This window comes from Anopheles funestus, chromosome 3RL (assembly GCF_943734845.2).
Source record: "Anopheles funestus chromosome 3RL, idAnoFuneDA-416_04, whole genome shotgun sequence".
Taxonomy (NCBI): domain Eukaryota; kingdom Metazoa; phylum Arthropoda; class Insecta; order Diptera; family Culicidae; genus Anopheles; species Anopheles funestus.
The window spans coordinates 51,776,671-51,791,625 of record NC_064599.1 but is presented as its reverse complement, the minus strand read 5'-3'; the positions used below and the strand labels follow the sequence as shown (position 1 = coordinate 51,791,625).

Here is a 14,955-nt window from a genome sequence, read left to right as displayed (position 1 = left end):
GTAAACTGTTAATCTGCGTGATAGATCTCATGCATACGGAAGAGCGAAAACATGATTTGCGGGCGAGATAGCTGGGAATTCACCAGGGAATTCTTTTATTGTTTTGCTTCACTTTGATCTGCTTATGATGTAGGTAAGTAGGCAAAACCCAGGTCGATTTATGAGTACAAAACCCAAAGTCATGTTATGGGTAACAGCCAGCGATCCTAGCAACAAAAATTTATGTTGTTTTTTTTTCGTATATATGTGTATTTATGAGTCGGAAGAAAAAATAACATGATTACCTGGGTAACATTAAAACCTTCTAAGGTTAATTTTTTTTAAACTATCGCAAGTTATCTATTATCCAAGAAACGTATACTGAGATACGGGTATTGAAGAACAGATCGTCAGTTCCACAATTAGTTTTACTGAAGATGCCTACCAAGTACCCGACAGGTGCTGCATCGCTTCCTTTTCCGTGCCACACAATAGGATCGCCAGAGTTGGGACAGTCAGATGATATTGATTTGTCAACAAGCGTGCAGTATTCTCCAGCATGCAACTTGACCTTCATAATCCGCTCACAATGAGAAGTGTACATGGGATGTACGCTTTCTCGTCGCAGTTGTGATTTAACTACAATCAAAACAATTGGTGTATTTGTTTGAAGATTCTTCTAACGATTCTAAGATCTACCTACCAACGGAATGTATTGTCGAAACCAACGGCGTGTGGGTTTCATTTCTCCACAAACATCCTGGAAAGACAGCTGCCGTAGGTTGTATCGCCTCGAACAGCTTCAACAGTGCGAGATTATTCGTCTCTGTGATAGAATTATACTGAGGATGAGAGATGATGCTTTTAATTCGCGCTCGAATGGAGGGATCTTCGTATTGACTGCGGATAGAGCCCAGCGTTAGAAAATTGGGTTTGCGGTTTTCTATCAGAGTGCAAGCAGCACTTGTTATTGCAGTGCTCGTTGTAATCAGATATCCCAGACATAACATGTGCGAATCACCACTCCTTTCATCCATCCAAACAACATCCACCTAAAACAGGAATAATCAATCATTTAGTACAATAACTACCGCTGGAGCACAGCAAAAAGGTTTAAATTACAATGTGCGGTTGAACATCAGTTTTCTGTGAAGCACCAATGAAGTTGCGTCGGCGGAATGGTTCGTACCGATTTTCGCAATCCTCAATCTGTTGATCTTCATCGTGCAAGCGCTGTTCATCATCCATGACGTCTTTTGGCAAACAACACACAACAGTGCCATTCGTACAGAATAACAATCCTTCCTGTCGATTCACACGGTTCCGCACTCCTCTACAATGCTCCACGGGGACACAAAGTCCTACCGAACCATCATAAAAATCACACCTATCGAACAGCTCAAGATCAGAGTTGATGAACAGGACAGCATCTTTTGTGGGGGTTTTATCTATAAGTGATCTGTTGGGGAGCAGCACTGACTCCAACCAATCCATATGGGCATGCAGACGAACAGCTACAGCTGGCTCACCGAAACCGCAATCTCGCCCAAAAAGACTGATTCCATAAACATGTGTAAAGAAACGTTGTAGTCTAACTACCGTACGCTGCAGAGGACCTCCACTGGTGAGTTCACACACCTGAGGTACCAGAAACGGGTCGTTACCAAAACACAAATGTTGATGTAGGAGTCCTTGTTCGAGCTTCACAAGGTATTGGGTTGGCAGTGAACAGTTGTTATTGTCATATGCATAAACTGTGGAAGTTAGTCGCATGCTGCTAGAATCTGCATCAGGAAACGGGAATGAAAATATATAAAATTTAAATGACCATGGCTGCAAATGTGTTATTTGTCTACTTACTATGTATGGTTTTATCTTTATACTGATACACATTCAGATCAACCCGACCGACTGTTGACATTTCTATTTCTGGATGTGGTAATTCCGCAGCATTCCAAATGCAAGCCGGTAAAACGTTAAACGATCCGTTGATCTTCAACACCGCGATGTTATTGTAATATGAACCTTTGGTGTAATTCGGATGCACGTACACCTCCGTCACAGTATATTTCATTTCCTCCACTGCATCATAGGAATATCCGGTCCTTGCATAATGAATCACATGGCTAGGTTTCACACTAAAACGGAATCAAATAATCATTTAAAATGTACTGAAATAAACAAAACCTGAAAGATATTACCCTGCGTGTGATGCACAATCACCTAATATTACCACTGTGTCATGATCGATGATGGCACCCATGCAAGTGGTTTTCTGCGGCATGATAGAATCAGGCCATTTTAATTCTACTATCTCCTTCATAAAGTCCGTCGTAATGTAGGAACGCTGCGGATTGAAAGACTCGTACACGCCTGTTCCATTTGTTACAACATTCGATATTGCGAGCTGTCGTATCGCGACGTATCGTAACGCGCAGTCTGCTGGTTCGAATTGGCTATCTGTTATCTCCGGAGCGCCATTCGATTGAAGCGTTTCCAGAATCCAGGATCGAAATGGTGCAATTCGGGTGTACACACCGGGATGGGATTGTCCACAAGGTCGTCCAAATGATGTCAGACCTACTAGAAAGGGCGTCACCTTGCCATTGTGCTGCAGTCGTATGTGTAAAGGTCCTCCAGAATCACCCTGAAGATTAGTTTAACGTGAGCTAACCATTTTCGTATCATTATTAATTACATTTGTTTTTACCAGACAGGTATCCATCTTTTCGTCACCGGCACAAATATGATGCTCATCAAGTCCTTTGCGCAAACCTCGAATGGTTGCAGGGGTGTAGTTTTCCGAGCAGTTTTCATTGCTAATCGGTTTCAATGTAACTTTGAGCAAAACTGGTGTTTTTGATTCTCCTGTAAAAAATGTATGTAGACACATTATTTAAACTGCATCCAATTGTCTTGTATTACCGAGAGCTACATTTACCAAACCCTGTTTGTCCCCAACCGGCAGATTCGAGCTGTTTAAATCGTACTTCTTGATCTAACCAGAGACAAGCGGGCGCTACTGTTTCGTGGACACTAGAATGAACCGAAATAGTGGTTATTATTTTACAAACAATACAAATTCATACTCACGTGATATTGTGCTCCAATTGTAGCAGTGCTATATCGTAGTATTTTGAACTAAACAGGTACTTCGGATGACGAAATATATTTACGATCGTGATCTGTTGTGCGTACGTATCATCATCAGCACTATATATGTTAAGATCACCAAAACGAACTACATCGGGAGGGATATTCCTATGAGCAAAGAAAACAAATCAGTTTCTGATTGATTACCTTCCTTTAGGCCGTTAATCGCTAATCCACAACTCAACTCATCATTTGCCGTGCAGTGAGCGGCCGTAATAACGTAGTTGTTCCATATCAATGATCCACCGCAGGCCCATACGATCGTCCCATCCTGTTGAGTCCATCCGATTGCACCAATGTGTGCAAATTCGGTTAGAAATGCTGGTTGGGCAAAAGCTGGTCCTACTAAACCCCTGCCTCCATATACGTAGTACCTTAAGTGACAATCTTTGGGGAAGACTTGAAACTTTTAGTGCTTTTGTTAAGCAGGCAAATGAACAGCAAATTACCGTCGAGAGTAGTACGTTCATTTGGCATGAAAGTATTTTCAGGGATATCTTCCTCAATCCCTGAACCAACCGGATACAGCCTTGCTGTAATTACTATGAAAGAATACAAAAAAAAGTTTACTTTCTTCTAACAAGCCAGCTCTAAGAAGTTAAAATCCGTACACTTCACTAGACCACATAGTACAACAAAACAGACACGCTTCATCGTCGATCAGTTCTTTTCAAGAGCTAACACGATACTGTGGTGTATTAATATACATTCTGTTAGATTGCCTATGCGTTTTCTAGTCCAATAGCTCACTTACACTATTTGCATCTTGATAAGATTGAGTTGTATGTGTTTGAAATAAATATTATGTTCCACGCAATGCAAAGCAAATAAGTGACAGAAAATGGAAAATTATCATACGACAAAAACATTAGCTATTTTGTTTACATCAGAAAGACCAGGCTTTATGTCTTAAACACAGTAATTGAGTGATTGAAAATATCAGTGTTGCGTTATGTTTAGTCGGCAGCAAGCAATACTACCTTGCGTTGCGCTAGTTGTGTGTATGCGAAAGCCAAACGCAAGTCAGATCAAGTTAGTAGATTCGATCTATATGTGCATCTGATAAGAGAAGTGTGTAGTTTACCAATAATAGAATGCTAAATAGATTCGATTGTGCATGTATTCGCGGTTCATTTTTGTTTTTTTGATTAAAATTATTTTTTTAATTTTATTTTTATTCAGATAATGAAAAAAGGATCTATATAAGTTTTGTGATAAGTATTTCAAGAATCCCTTGGAATTATTGTTTATTCGCTTTTATCTACAGTAGAAATTCTTTTGGACAACATCCAATGTCCTCACATTTTGGTTGAATTTTACGATTTGACTTTTCTTCATTACTTCTAAAATTATAATAAAAAAAAAGTTTACTGCCTGACAAGGCACATCGCATGATTTGACAAAGTCATTCTTCTGCTCACTGTTTCTCGTTGGTAGTGATGCTCGTAGGCATTGTTCAATGAGTGACAAATTTCTGCTTCCGCCGCATGTCAAACTCACCTCTCCAGCTTCCGTCCGTATGAAGCTGACGGTTGAAGAATGTAACGTATACGCGACAACTCATCATCATCACTTTCATCATGGCGCGTACGAGCAGTCTGGAGAGTTGTATAAGGCGCGTCAGCTTATTAATGATCTTTACATGTTATGGCTCCTGCGTTCGCTCGTAAACCCTCTACTCAAACTAGTCAATAACGGTTTTGCGGAAGGCGGTTTTGGAACTCCATCATGATCATGTTCGTCATCGAAGAAAGCTAGATAAGAAAGTGCAACCAGGACAGGTGAGGATGACTCACGTGACTGATGAAAATATGACACGCGCAAAACCTGAAGAATGACTGAAGAATATTGCAAACAACCCTGAAGAACCTTTCTAAGGTCTTTCACACAGAAACGAAAAAAAAACAACAAAGTGATTTATGGAGCTACATTCCTAACAAAGCACAACGTAAGAAAGAAAAACTGGACCCCATCTTCCAATCTAGTCTTCAGGTGTGTCAAAATGGGGGAAGAGTTTGTAATGGCTTTCCCTTCGTCAAGGAATACCGGCTTAAACACGTTCCCTCATCACGCCGGATGCTGCGTGCTTTGATAGTGCCGATAGGTCCTTGCCTTCATGGCCTCGTTTTCCAAGAGGCTTTCGACCTCTCTTTCAACCATTTTCCACGGTACGAGTTTACTTTGTTTCTTGCACATCGCAACATGACCGCACCATTGTGTGCCGTGTTGTTGATTTTTACGCAGCGTTAGCTTTTCTTCCCGTAACACTTTTCGAAGTTTTTAAGCTTTTCTTCGTATCCATAATCCACGCGTTTTGAGCTTGTACTTTGCCGTTGTGTGAGTGAGTAGCAGCCATCAAAAGCAATCTATTCATCTAGCTCTCCCGAAGCGAATGGGTGATTCCAGTGGCAATGGTGATTCCGGTGGCGTACGTTCCGGTGGAAAGCAAATGAATGGTGATGAATGCCACACGCTCCGTTGGAGTTTGATCCGTCTGTAGGCAGATGTTGGTGGAACGCTTTTTGTTTTTGGTGATAGTTGAAATATCGCGTTGGTAGTGTGAGTTTCTGTTGAAAGTACTGTACAGTATCAAGGAATATATCTTAACCTATAATGGCATCAAATGATAAACTTCATTTTCAGACTCATTACTGTACAAAATAAAAGTATCGACGATGCGATACTATTTTTCGTTCAATTTATTACTTAAAGCCTTAACTGCTTTATTATTTCACGAGTGTAATTTTACGTAATACGAATATTACTTTTTATAAAGAAATTTAAAAAGATTTATTCGCCCAACGTGGGGCTCGAACCCATGACCCTGAGATTAAGAATCTCATGCTCTATCGACTGAGCTAGCCGGGCAGTTGACAATGTTGTGGATTGACAAACAATACCAAAGATATAAATCAAATGTGTAAAAACAGTATTAGTTGTATATTAGGATTTATATATCTAGCAAGCCTTATTTTCTCGTCACATAGCATATTTTTATATGCGATCTTCTAGGTGTACAAAGCGGGGTTTAAAAGTGATGCACTGTTACATTATTTTTTATTCATCGATAAAAAGTAGAAATATTTTAGAGAAATAACAGGGAAGATTAAAAAAAAGGATCACAATGTAACCGAAGAGCAAAAACTTTATACATGTATTATCAAACAAACAAAAAGCCAGTTTGCTTATTTTTGCTTGTATAATGGAAATACATGGGTAGTAACTTTGAGGGGAGAGTCACGGTCCTTTTTTTATTTTGTATAATTTTTTTTTTTTTTTTGCTCGGTTCGAACGGCCTGGCCGTATCAAGACTTATTTTACCACGTAGCAGGACAGTCAGTCCATGCTACGGGGGGACGGTCCGGATGGGATTTGAACCCGGTCCGGCCGTGTGGGCGGGCGCCGTGTTTCACATGCACCACCGGGCCGCCCCTATTTTGTATAATTTGAAATTAATAGAAGCCGGTAGTAATTTTATTTTAATTATTATTTTTTTAATAAGCATAGAACATGCTTCGTCTGGTGCATCGGAAATGTGCTTCTGTTATAAAAACATATTGTAATTTAATTTTGTTTTGCCGCTATCAATCTCTTATAAATAAAAATAAATAAATTTAAATTTGTCTTTTATGTTGACAGATTAAATTGAATCATTCTACAGTATGCTTGGCATGGTAGTTGAATTTCGTTTGGCTAACAACTCTTCAAATGAACTTGTTAATTGTGCATCTGCTACTAGTCATCATTTCGTCGAAATATTCAATCTATGCTTCAATTGTTTGCCTGCGGTAACACAAGTTTGTGAAGTACGGAAAAAATTCACGAATCTCCTCTCAACAAGAAATCCATGTCCTAGCAACAATCCTTCTGTCCGTCTGTCAAAAAGCAAAAAAATCCGAAATGAATTTTCTCGCTTGTTCGCTTGTGAAAGAAAAACACGCTTTTTTGTGTTCTGCTTTCATTCAAAATCTGTCAGTAGAAGCCAACAAGAACCGATGTCAAAATAAACAACAAACATTCACACCATGGAATGTTTTCCAACCAAGGAAAAACGCACGGGAAAACTTTTCTTTTCTATTGATGATTAGTCCTTGAAATTTTGCATTTCGGTCGATATTTTTGCTTAGCTTCTCCCAAGTTAGTGCAAGAGCAACTGCTAAAATACAGTATACGTCTATGTTACTGTCACTGGGTTGGGGGTAAAATTTTTTCATCTTGTCAATAGCAGAAAAAGGTGTGAAGAAAATGAACTGCAGTTATCGAAACGAATTTTTGAATTGCGTTTTACCAGTCAAAATTAACCCTTTTGTTGTGTGTTTACCATGATTGATGGCACGATAGTACTAAAAGTCTGGTCAGGTTAGACAGTTAACTCAATGCAAACGATTGGGTTTTGGGGCGTAGGGAATTTATATCAATTTTAAATTCTAAAATTGATAGCAGTTTAGTACATAACTTATAGCTGGTGTTACTTCAGAATATTTTATTTATGAAAAGACAAAGCACTTTCACACAATCCACCTCTTAGGTTTACGTAGAGTGTTATATGTATAGAGTACTACTTTTATTTTCCTTTCAAAAAACATTTGTATAATAATTATTTTTAGTTAATGCAAGAAAAAAACAATCTTTTATCATTTAAAAAAGACATCCGCCAGGTTGGCATAGACATAGAAGCCATGGCAAACTACTGGGTACGATGTCGAAATTAGTTTTGTTAGCGCCCCCTTACAAATACTAGTGAATTCATACTCTGACTATACCATGGTGTATTCCAAGGGAACTGTTCCACGGGTATTAATAAAAGTATACGGGAAAGGTGTGTTTTAGACACGATTTTACGTTTTGAACACACATTTGGTAAACGTAAAAGAGTTTTTTTTGTTAAACAGACTTTTATTACACCTACACCTTGTTGCAGAAAGTTGTAATGTTGATCAACAATAAATGAGCACTAAACTGCGCTGACGTTTGTAAAACAAAACAAAACTTGGCAATGTTTCACGTGATGTTATTTTAGAAAAAAATCAGACATCAAAAAGTGATACACCCTGTATATAATGATAACAAAAATCATATGCGTAAGACATCGCCAACTCAACATATAAACAATAATTTAAAAAAAAAATTAACTGAAAACGCCTTGCTAATTTCTAAAACGCTTTGTTTCATTTTTTATCGCCCCGGGCTGGTATCTCGGCAGACAAAGCAACTGATACTAATTTGTGTGAACCGATAAACAAACACATCAATAAATACTCTCCATTTGTTTGTCTTTCGTATTTACGATATGGTAATTTTATTTATCTTGATTCTTGCCTATCAATAAAAAACAAAAACTAAAAGAAACCACTCAAAGTTGTTCAATTTAATTTGTTCCTAAGTTATCGTGTCTCTCGCCCCGGGATGTCATGTTTATACTTCATCCACTGGTTCAATTCCTTCTCCAAAAAAGATACCCTGAAGGGTCGTTCTTCAGAGAAACATTTCCTTTCCAATACACAGATTGTTCGCTCTTGTTCAAAATGTTTATGATTTTTCATTTCCATCCCGTTGTGTGTGTGTGTCTGTTTTTGTTTAACCTCTCGTCCTTAGATTGCTTTCTATCCCTTTGATACCCCAACAAACCCCTCTTCCATACGATGACTCGGAAGGAAGAAAAAATGGAAAACTTTTTCGACCATAATTCTCTACCAAAAACCCATCCAGATTGAAGGTCCATTTCTTCAAGGCTCTTCTTTGAATGGAAGATGGGGTTGAGTTTTCGGAAGCATTTTTCCAGTTTTCCCCGGAAGCTGTAGTTGCCCCAGGTTGGTGCCCATTTCCATCAACATCATTATCAGTAGCATCATGATCGATCCGAATCCATGTTTTTTTCTCGTTCTTTCTTCGCCTTTGGAGTACAGTGTCCTGTTTTTGCTTTCGTTTGTTTCAAAAATTACTCCTCTAGAGAAGATCCTGAGCTGAACGCGAGGTACTATACCCGTTTTTGGAAGAGGAAGTTTTCCCGATTAAATTGCGTGCTGTTCCTCCTTGGGGCCTGTTTTAAACGGTTGCTTATATTTATACTCCTTGGAAGGTCCGGGCAGCTCAGTGCTCCTTGAAACACTAGGCGAATAGCGCCCAGTTTATGATGCTCGGTAGCAAATGTCCTGCGGTGATTTGTAAATGGGTTGAACGGTTCTATCAGTTTTGTGAAAATTTTGCTGCACCAACAGGACGTCAATCAGCGGCATGAGGTGACGACTTCCGGGACGCAGAGAACAAACAGCGCGAGTGATGTCGATAACAGTCCCTCCGAAAAAAAAATCATGTCGATATGAATTTGTCAAGCGGAAGATAATTAATTCCACCGGATCATGATTGAAGATAAATATCCGGTCGGGTTTTGTCGAGTTGACAGGACAGGATGAATGAACCTTCCAAGTGGAAAGTGACCGAACGAAAGTGGTTTACTGAACGGAAGTACACGCTATGACCGTCCATTTTGGGACTGCCGTATCAGATGAAATTGCGGGTGTCGTAGGGTATTGCAACGGAGGAAGATGAAGATTTGAACAGATTAGGCAAATTTATTGGAATAAATTACAAGCGGTACTTTAAGTAAAATTATAACCAAAAGTAGAGCGTTAAACTGTACGCAAATTGGAATTTAATTTCTTCGGCTATAAACATTGTCGGTAAACGTAGATAAAGTAAATTGTTTGCTGGCTCTACAATAATACACAGTGCAAGCCAACTAATCAATAAAGATCAAGCTGACTTTTCAACAATTTTCTATTTATTCATTGTATAATGTAATGTTATCAATATTTATAAGTGAATTAGTACATCAAATTTTTAATCGAGTATGCCCGGGATAATTCAAGGGCAAGGAGGAAATGCCTTGTGATAATTGTAATACTTCAGCTGACAATACGGTCGAAGCGGTAATCATTAATTATAAATAAATAGTACATCAAATTAATCGATTGATATTTCAAAAATTATTAATTTAAAAAATTTTACGTTAAAATTCATTCGTGAAAAAAAATAAATTAATTTGTTTTCTGTTCATGTCGTTACATTTTCTTTTTCAATTTTTGTATTGGTCCGGCGCAGCTAAAAATTAAATATTATGGTTTAAATGAAAAAGTAAATTTTATAGTCAGTTGCAGACGTATAGTTTAAAACCAATTAATGTATGAAAATGTGAGTAAAGTAAATGTAAATGAGTAAATATTATGACATATCACATAACTTTTAACGGATGCGTGTATCAAAAATTTTCATATTAAAAAGTTAATGATGCACAATACGAATGTTTTTTTTTTGTTTTTCTTTATAACTTTCCCGAAAGCTTTCTCGGCTACCACAGTACCAATATTCATCAAAGTTTCTCAGATCATCAAAGTTTTAGCGCACATTCCATTATCGTGCAGTAATTAAGAGCACTTAGTTTTTTTTTAGTGCGATTTAGTGTCGAGTTGACAGGACAGGATGAATGAGTGTTAAAATTTGAAAGTTTTGTTTGATTTTTTTGTACCTTTGCAGATTAGATTACTAATACCCACACACACACACATTCATTCACATACGCTTTCGACAAGCTTTCAACCGAAAGAACGTACATGAGTTAATGAGCATGATTCTGATCTGCTGATTCTGATGTATTCTTCATTAGACCGAAGAAAAAAGTGATTCTATAGTCGTCGTAAAAAAAAATCTTTCTAACACCTTCCATGTTCTCCTACGGTGCTTTAAGCACTTCGAGAATAAACGTCAGGATGGATCGGCTGAACTAATTATGCAAAACTTTCCCACAGCCATTCCCCCTCATCCACGCCGAGGGAGCTCTATACCGTCAAGGGGGAACCCACAAGTCGGATCTGTACGGTCCAGCTGGTACACATTTTGCCTGCTAACTTTTTTGCTGACATTCGAGGCACATTTCTTTGTTTGGCAAAGTATGGCCCAAGAATGGTGGCTTTAGACGAGGGGATGAAAAACTTTAAATCAACCGTAAAACTACGAACTAAGTGTGTTGCGTGAAGAGGTATTGGAGAAATGCGAAGGTATGAGGTTAGTTCAAATAAAAGTATGGGCAAGTTTAGGCTTACGTTTGGGGCGATGAAAATTTTCTTTTATGTTTGACATAGTTTAAAAAACCAAACAAATTTTCCTACTCATGTCTTGGTTTCAATGATTTAGTTATTCTTCATTATTGGGGTGGACCGGTGGTGTATTTGATAAACGGCGCCCGTTCTACCCGACAGGCCCGAGTATAAAATCCCATCCGGACCGTGTCCTTGTAAAAACGACGGATTATTCGGATACGTGAAAAAAAAAGTCACGGCGACCATTTCTGACTTACTAGACTATTTTTTAGCACATAGCCGGATAGTAAACTAGAAATAAACGGCATGCCATTAGTGGTCGTTAAGCCAAAAAGAAGACAATTACTAAAGTACTACATTTTCTGCAGTACTACGCTACAAAATTAAAAAAAGTTAAAAATTAAACCAAGTAATATTACTTTGTAAAATTTACACAAATTTTATTTTAGAATTTTCAAAAAGACTTACATGATCTTATTCATCAATTTCAACTGTTTAGAGGAAACATAAAACGTAAATCTTATTTGAAGATTCCCGTTAAAACCATCCAAAGCTATGCAACCGTTTGTTTGGTTATGAAAGTAACCATTGCAGAGAGTGTAATATTATGATTTATACCGTCTCATGCAAAGAGCGACCTTTCTCACAAAACGAGACGGGCAGTCTTTTGCAGAATTGTTTCTGTTGATTTAACACGCCCGTATCAAAATCAAACGAAGATTAATCGATCAGCATTTCCAGCAACCCTTGACAAACTATTGGTCGGCCCTTTTCTAGCAAGAACTCTGCTCTCCACATATTCTCACATGCCAACGATCTGATCTACCCGTCCACTTACGACTATTGGGAAGCTTCACTCCTGCAGCACGAACAAAACGATCCCTTTGAGGCAACCCGGTTCGGCCGGGTTTTTGGTGTGTGTTTACTTTCGGTCTGGCTTGAACAAACTGCACCCGACGTACTATACGTACCACTGCGAAGGTATGAGGGCCACTGAAATGGGGGTGTGCGTGCCAAAGCAGGTCAAGTTCGCTGCTCGCTTCTCGCTTTCTCGCCCCAATCAGTCAGTGGCAATAAATTTTCATTGGTCCTGTAAAATTTGATAGGAGAAAATTTATGTTCACCCCATTTCTTTCAACCGCGTTCAAAATGGACCTGCAAATATTTACTCTCCTGATTGGCCACCGGAGAGAATCCCATGGAAGAATGAAGGGAATGGAGAGAAGTGTATTTTTTGCCTTCTTATAGAGGGTGAGGTTTTTTTTTGATGCGAAAATGTGCGAATACTGTTATGAGCGCTCCATTCTTTTACATCGATATGATTAAACCTGTGGTGGATTATTTATCATACAGAAATATATTTCATATTTTAATGACTTTTGTGAACACCTCTGCGCACTCGGAATGGGGAAAGGAATGTTAATAAAGATATTTTAATTTATAACATTTGATGAGTATACTTTGTGTTTAATTTATTTTCATTGAAAATTTAATCAAATAGATTAGTTCAGATGATTTTTAATGAGCGAAAAGAACACGATACTGCATCTCGGACTCAAATGAATTATTTTACACGGATCGAATGATAATCAGAATCTTCAAAGGAACCTTTATTCCTTTAATTGAGGCTAAAATGTCAGAAGGTCGGTCGATTTCAGCATATTCTAGTTTCATCTTGCGGAGCAGCTTAAGCTCAGACAAGGATGTCCCTGGTTTTATGATGAAATCCTCAGTAATCCTCCCGACTGTTTCTTCGTATCTTCTTCTAACCCTAACACAAGAAAGGAAAGAACCTTACCACGTCATGTCGGTTTCGTCTTGACATGCTCAAAATTTAATTTATAACATTCCATCGGGCTGATCGATTTGGTCTGGTCTGGGTGAAGAATTGAATGGACTTGCATGCGTAAGGGGCACCCAGTGTCAGGGTGCTGGTTTGGAGCAGTGGCAAAAGTATGCATCGATGTTAGCCGCTAACGGTAAAGGTGGAATAAATTCCGCACGAAACAAACCATTTTCAGCCGGGCAGAGCATATTCGATCAACCGACAAACCCAGGTGGCTTTTCTGCCCGCACGAGGAAAGAAAGGATGAGCAGGTTTCGATGGCAAGTAAATACAAAAACTGGAGCAAAATTTCTATAAAACACCACCGCCAAGCGAAACTGGCCCGTGTGCCTCTGTGTGCCCAGTCACATAAATAAACTTTTGAAGTGCCACCGGGAGGTGAACTCGATCTCGATCGGGTTTTCCAAACGGAACGAAGCTAAAGGATAATTTATAGGTTCATCCTTCTGTGGTTGAAGCTTCATGGAGGAAAAGGGAGGGGGACGGGTTTGTGTATTCGATGATGCTTCGAGATGGAAGGGCTAACGAAGCTTAGCTTCTTTGTTCCATGGTCGGGTGCAATGCTGGCCGGGGCTTGTTTGCATCAAACCGCATCTCGATAGCCATTAGGGAGACCGAAATGTTTATCGAGCATGTTATGTGTGAAATTGTTCAATTTTGCAAAATGCAATAAAAGCTACGATGTAATCGGTAGCAACCACAGGACCGCATGGGCAGGCAGTAGTGCCAGAACAGGATGTGCACAACAACTTCGTCCGGTGTGAGCGTTGTGATGTAAAATTGCGTGTAAGCAGAGTCAGTGCCATTGCTTCCTTGTACGGAAAGGTAAAGCATGCTGCTTCACTGTTCCACTTTATGTTATTATGGTTATATGTATGCATAACCATCTCTTTAATCTCTTTTAAATCAAATAGCTTACAGAAACTTAAAATATATCCGGCAGGATTTAAGAGGAAATTCAATGAAACATATTAAAATGGCGTGGTGTAAGCTTCGTTGGTAAGCAATCAAACACAACCTTGCGATAAAACTTACCTCTGATGAAGTTTCAAGAATTAGCTTCGGATTTTTTTAAATTTGCCAGTTGTATTTATTTCAGGTATTTTATTTCATATCATAAATATTTTATGGATGTATGGATTTTGAAATTTTAGTCAATTTCATAACTCCTTTATGGATGGAAAAGGTATGCAATTTTCCAGGGAAACTTACCTTTTCAATATTGCACAATAATGCTTTCATGAATTATCGATTTTACTCTTTTGTGTGCTTGTGTTCTCAGTTGTACTTGTTAACAGCTTGAGCTTTTCCATTAGAAGACGCAAACTGCAAACCTTGAATGATTATCTTGCCATGAGTATTATTCATTCCACCGCAGCATATCATTTCCATAATTGATATTTGTATTCATGTTCAGAATTGATGTTGGATTCCAGGAAAACAATATAATTTTTAAAATGTAATACAGTTTTATTTTTGTTTTATAGGATTTTTGAATTATAGGATCTTAAGCTCTTTACTTATGTATTATTTTGTTACGACCTTTGTGTTATGGATCAATTTGACAAAGCGTTCAAAAAGCCTAGTTCATTATAACTACTTTCATGATTTATTATTCTCTTGTGTCTTCGTGCATCTTCTATCTTGAGATATTGTGCTATCTTTAGATATCAAGAAAGATATAATTATTTTAGAATATGCAGCTGTTGGATTGTTCTGTTTGAAGATTCTTCTCTCTAAAGCTCAAATATCATTCGTTATCATCATTATGCTTCTTTCTAGTTTATGATTTGTTACTGCTCGCTTCCCTTATAGTTTTGTGTCCTCGCCCTTCACTATGTCATCCCTTAGATCATACGGAAGGAATCGCTTTTTATATTT

At 38.3% G+C, this 14,955-nt stretch overlaps 2 protein-coding genes and 1 non-coding gene across 7 annotated transcripts in view; 1 reads left to right on the top strand and 2 right to left on the bottom strand.

Annotated features, from left to right (window-relative positions):
* LOC125769640 (hemicentin-2-like) overlaps positions 1–14,955 on the top strand; it is a 218,616-nt gene that overhangs the window by 87,307 nt on the left and 116,354 nt on the right. The window lies entirely within an intron of this gene.
* On the bottom strand, positions 56–4,111 carry LOC125769610 (transmembrane protease serine 9-like). The gene is made up of 11 exons (XM_049438398.1): positions 3,744–4,111; positions 3,582–3,674; positions 3,318–3,519; positions 3,073–3,240; positions 2,921–3,015; positions 2,690–2,847; positions 2,181–2,626; positions 1,840–2,117; positions 1,102–1,763; positions 683–1,031; positions 56–618 (listed from the first exon to the last, which is right to left on the bottom strand). Exons 1-11 carry the CDS (start codon positions 3,784–3,786, stop codon positions 326–328), a joined length of 2,787 nt encoding a protein of 928 aa, XP_049294355.1. The 5' UTR covers positions 3,787–4,111; the 3' UTR covers positions 56–325.
* Positions 5,928–6,000, bottom strand: Trnak-cuu (transfer RNA lysine (anticodon CUU)). Its single transcript has one exon. It is a non-coding gene; the product is annotated as a tRNA-Lys (tRNA).

What these genes read in the sequence shown, in the direction of transcription:
- LOC125769610 (XM_049438398.1), bottom strand. Translation starts at nt 3,786, where the DNA reads ATGAAGCGTGTCTGTTTTGTTGTACTATGTGGTCTAGTGAAGT. An exon ending in TTGGGGACAAACAGGGTTTG is followed by an intron (nt 2,848 to 2,920) that starts GTAAATGTAGCT and finishes CATTTTTTACAG; the next exon opens with GAGAATCAAAAACACCAGTT. An exon ending in AAAAGATGGATACCTGTCTG is followed by an intron (nt 2,627 to 2,689) that starts GTAAAAACAAAT and finishes ACTAATCTTCAG; the next exon opens with GGTGATTCTGGAGGACCTTT.